Source organism: Cariama cristata, unplaced genomic scaffold (assembly GCF_000690535.1).
Source record: "Cariama cristata isolate BGI_N322 unplaced genomic scaffold, ASM69053v1 scaffold36277, whole genome shotgun sequence".
In the NCBI taxonomy this organism is placed as follows: Eukaryota; Metazoa; Chordata; class Aves; order Cariamiformes; family Cariamidae; genus Cariama; species Cariama cristata.
This window is the reverse complement of record NW_009625571.1, coordinates 1,805-6,879: the sequence shown is the minus strand read 5'-3', so window position 1 is coordinate 6,879 and position 5,075 is coordinate 1,805. Positions and strand designations below refer to the sequence as shown.

The following is a 5,075-nucleotide window of genomic DNA, read 5'->3' as shown; positions in this document are numbered from 1 at the left end:
CGAAAAGGGGCTGCTACTGCCAGGTACAGCCTCCCGGGGCCCCAGAAACCCTTCCCTTTGACAGGGAGGTCGAGCCCTGCCCCTCCCACCCCCAAAAGCCACAAAGAACATTTAAAAATGACCGTAAAGTTTCTTAGTATTAAAAACAAGGAAAAGATCTACACTGCTGTACATATACACATTACTTACATTACAAAATCCCAGAGATATATTTGCTGTATCAGCTATGCTCTGCTCGTTTCCCTTCCCTCCGAAGCAGCTTCCTTTGGGTCAAACATCATTCACATCTGTGAGCAATCAAATAACGGCTACAGATATTTTGCAGACTCATCTAATGTCACCCTCCAAACCTACACCTGAAACGGTGACAGTATTGAAGAGGATCTTGTCCATTACTCATGTAGCTTTATCAAATTCCAGGAAATTAACTCACATGTGAATTTGTTCTGCTCAGATTTTTGAGTATTAACAAAAATAGGTCTTTTGCTCTGAAGAGCTTGGACAATCTGACCAATGTAGAAAGCAGTTACCACCTGGCATAATTTGCTAATAACAATATACAAAAATGATACCAGTTAAGGTGGAGAGAGAGAAGGAAAAGATCTGGCGATATGTTAAAAATAGAATACAAATGCTCACGAGTTCTCCAGCAAAGGTTTGCTTGCAAGGTCATATTCATTACAAATGTATTCACAGTGCCCAAAGTCCTGAACACGCCGTGGGCTGCAGCACAGAAATCCAGCGCCTCTTTGGGAGATAGTAACTGTTCCTCTAGAGAGCAGCGAGCCTGTGCTGGAGGTCTCTCACCTTTGGGAATAAGTGTCCATTTAACTTCTGCACAGGAGCAGAAGAAGAACGAGTTTCATCTCTGCATGAAATTTTTTTCCAAGGCAGCAGGAGTCCTCTGAAGGGAGTGGATATTGCGTTTCACCCGGTCTTCTAGGGTGGAAGTAGATGCACTCTCTAGTTTTAAACGACTGCAGAAAATTGAACCAAAGAAAGAAATCAAAATCTCTTTCCAAACATTACACCATTTCTAGCAGGATTCACCATCCCCACATCATCTACCGAAATTAATCTAACATAGAAAACTCCACATTATTTGCTATTAAAGTCTGCACTGAAAGCAGTGAACTTAGCTTGTAACAGATTCAATGCCTTATTTAAGGTCAGTGCTCAGAAATATATTTTCAGTAGTTCTCAAGTCTCCTCCATCTTCCAAATATAACTAACCGTTAATTACAAACGCATCTGTCACAGGGGACTTGGTTGCTTTCTGTGAAGCAAACGAGGGAAAAGCAATGTGTTCCTGAACTGAGGGCAGTGGTCCTCTGGGAGCCTGAATGCCAGAGCTCATGCTGTAAATGACTACGGCAGCTACAGGAGAGAGAAGGGATCCTTGTGACCGACCACTCGCTTTCTTTCACTACTTCAGATCACCCTGCTGTGCTTTTCTAAATGATCTCCTTGTGCCCATCTCCCTCTTCAAACAACATGCCAATAAACACAAAGTTTGTTAGCTCAACCAGCTGCTTCTGCACAGAGAAACACAAAAAAATCTCTCTTCACAAGACATTTTGTTCATGGAGAAAATCTGTTGTGATTTTAAGCCACCCTTATGTGACCCTGCCTCTGGGCGGCTTCAGGAATTAAGTACACACTCTCCTCCAATTAATTCACAGAGCCTGGAGAATACTATGCTGCAGCAACTCCAAAATACATAACAGTACCACAGGATCTTTCTTACACACCGCTGCACTTTCTGGAAGGCCTTGTACCACTCCAATTTCCTTTGCCTGCCATGTGCATAAGGGACTGTAAGTTACCACCTGTGTTTAGAAATGGTCTTATTTCTTGTTGAGCACAGGTTTCAGTCCCACAAGCTCTTGTCACACAGACTCCCAGCGGACTTGCAGGCCTAAAACTGTTCCAAGCTCCTAAAATCAGAGAACTTTTTAAAATATCTGCATGTAAAACATTACTAGGCGCTTTTACCGGTTGGCAAAGAAAGAACTGATTACCAGTTTCCAAGTCTGACTACCAAGGCCATCACAGAAATACCTATCTTTTGGGTTAAGAGGAGAATTTGGGAACAGCAAACATCACTGGTTCTACTGTAAAACACAGTAGAGATGGATCTTACATGATAATCTGAAATATCTCAAATGCTGAGGCCATCACTCACTCCCCAGCAGCTGCGGCCTGCATTTCCCTTGAATGAAAAAGCAGATAACAAAAGACACTCACTTGAAGAACTTCCCATCTCGAGAGTCGAGTTTCTCCAGTTCTCGCTCCAGCTCCTCCTCCTTTTGGTGTTTCCTGAGGTTGTTTGCTCTCTCCTCTTCCCGCCACTTGGCATTTTCCATCATTTCCTGACGTTTACGCTCTAGTTCTTCTGCAGAGATCTTTCTATTTGTGTAGAAAACACCACTGCTGTGAATCAATAGCACACTGAGCCTCACCTCCCTCTTGCTTTCCATTCTTTAAGACAATTTACAATCCCCCAAATTCGGGGTGTTTAACATGTTTCTTTCTTCAGTAGCCAATCAGCAAAGCTTGTAAGTACATGTCTAAATGTTCCGCTTTACCACGCCCCTAGCAAGAGGCTGTTTTCTCTCCCTCTTTTCAGCTGCCTTGTTTTTAATTGACAGGTAAGATGATGCTGTCAAGGTCATATGTCCCTGATAAGAGTGAAACAGAATACTTCTAATTAACAGTCCATGGGACAAAGACTGACTTCACATTACTGCCTTGCACAGTCATGTCATGTGAGACACATGGAGAACCAGCAACCATGTGAATTGGTTTGGGAAGCTGTCCAAGGTGTTAACTAACAATCAAGCTCAATAGCACCAAACTGAGCACTTTAGGACTTCCTATCTGACTTTCTGGACATTCGATCCAATCTGGTTTAGATAGTAGAATAAAATTTGGTTCACAGATTACACCCAGCTGTTTCAGAATCACCAGTATAACTTCCATCCAAAAGCACAGGGACAAGATCTTGCTTACCTTGTGTAACCCATAGCATGCTGTCGTCGATAGCTCTTTTTAGGGGAAGGACTTCTAGCTCTTCCTTTCTCCTCCCGACCACTGTGTCTGTAACCCAGAAATACCCTCTTTTTAGTACAGATGAACACATATTATCACACCTCTAAACCTTCCCTGGATTTTTTTGTATACATTCTGAAACCAAGACATCTCCTATAACTGCAGGACTGCTACCTGTCCCACTTTGAAAACAAATTCTAATGACTCTTAATATACTGTAAATTTCCATGCATTTTTATTCAGTTTTAATTATTTCATCAGCAAACAATGAATACCTGGTACCTGATTTTATCAGCATTTAGCAAAGGTAATTCAAAAATTACGTATACATTTTAAAGAGAATCGATAGCCCAAATGAAGCACAGCCACAAGCCACACCTAAAGGGTGTACCTAGAAAGAGGGTGTCCCAAATGAAGAGCGCAACTGCAGGCAGCGTGACCCCACCACGAACTAACCTGTGTGCTTCTGCCTCTGCACCCAGAACTGAGCAATAATGCAGCCAGAACACTGAAGTGGCAGAAGGAGACTGAATAAGAGGGATTTTGATTCTAGAGAACTCCACCACCAGCAGCCCCAGGTTTATGTCATTCAGGTGAGCGACACTCACTGTTTACTGTGTCTAGAAGGAGATCTTGAGCCTCTGCATCCAGATTGGTCTGAATTCTTCCTGCTGGAGCGTCTCGGAGGAGAGCGGGACCGGCTCCTGGACCTGGAGCGATCCCGGTGCTTGTGGGGGGCCCTCTCCTGGCCGGCAGCTGGAGAGCTCCGAGACCTGTGGCTCTGCTCAGCGTCTCTAACCTGGAATTCAAAAGTGTCTTTCAGGGGAGACGTAAGAACACAACAACAATGTAAGGCCACAGAGGAGACCTCAGACTAGGCTAAGTGCAGGAACGAGTGTACATTGTGGTTTGCGCCTACTTATCTCACTTCCTAGGTTCTTATTAACATCTGTGTCTAAAAAGATTATTTCTGTATGATGTTCAGCAAACTAAACTGCCAAGACAGTCAAGCAGAGTATTTGAACAGATACGTAACTTTGTGAAGAGAAACTAAATAAAGCTTAACTTGAATTCAGAGCAGAAAGAAGTCCTACCAGGATCTGAACAACTTTAGTTTCAAGGATTAGATAGCTCCAAATTGAATCTGAACTTTATTATATCATCTCCCCTTCATAATCCTCACTACCTAGTGAAGCAGTTTTGCAAACTGCCAAACTCTTGCTCTTCCCTAACTCAGGACACTTGCTACTGAAAGAGCTGTGCAAAACACACATACTTGTAAGCCATATCCTGGGACTTTGGAAGGAGCAGGTTTCCAGGAAGAACTGTTCATCCTCTTCTGAGACCTAAAGAAAAGACAGAACAGTACTTTTGAAGCAGATGAAATTCAAGAATACAATTTTTTTTTAAATTAAAATGTCATAATCTAATTATGCAAAACAATGAAGTAACAATACAGACACATTTAGGCCAATTAACAGCGTTAATTAGAAAGATAAGAGACAAAGAGAGGATTTGAAAAAGACATGAAAAACAAATAACCAGGAAACAAGGTATTTTTATTCTAAAACTCCAAAACATACTTATTTTTGCTTTGCTCCTCATCACTGCTGTTACTTTCACTGGTAGAACTGCGATGACGATGTTTCTTGTGCTTCTTCTTCTTCTCTTTCCTCTTCTTTTTCTCTTTTTTATCTAAACTGTTTTGCAGCTATAAAGTAAGACACCATTTCATTAGTAATCATTACTGTCTCTACACTTGGGCCGTCAGTATCACAATTCAAAGTAACAGAGTTCTCTGTGAAAAGGCTCCTGGAACAAAACCTTAACCATTTAGCAAGGTCCTCTCTCAAAACTAAAGAGCTTAATGGAGTCTTCAATAGTGTCATTTTGGTATCACTGCATGTCAAATCCTAGGTCTGCAATCACTCTGTAGTAGTAAATCAACAATTAATTGCTAGGTAAGAAAAAGCACACCAGAAGAGCAAGAAAAATAAAACAACACTGAACTTGAAAGGAAGAGA

The 5,075-nt window shown here is 41.9% G+C and overlaps 1 protein-coding gene across 1 annotated transcript in view; it reads right to left on the bottom strand.

The window, feature by feature from the left end:
- Window positions 1–862: 862 nt before the first annotated feature.
- Window positions 863–5,075, bottom strand: part of CWC25 (CWC25 spliceosome-associated protein homolog (S. cerevisiae)) — a gene marked incomplete at its 5' end in the record, with an annotated part of 5,869 nt that continues 1,656 nt past the window's right edge. Inside the window, 6 exons of the mRNA XM_009703657.1 lie at window positions 863–977; window positions 2,248–2,409; window positions 3,013–3,099; window positions 3,660–3,850; window positions 4,328–4,397; window positions 4,635–4,762. Coding sequence (XP_009701959.1) covers window positions 863–977; window positions 2,248–2,409; window positions 3,013–3,099; window positions 3,660–3,850; window positions 4,328–4,397; window positions 4,635–4,762 — 753 coding nt within the window. The remainder of the gene's footprint in view (window positions 978–2,247; window positions 2,410–3,012; window positions 3,100–3,659; window positions 3,851–4,327; window positions 4,398–4,634; window positions 4,763–5,075) is intronic.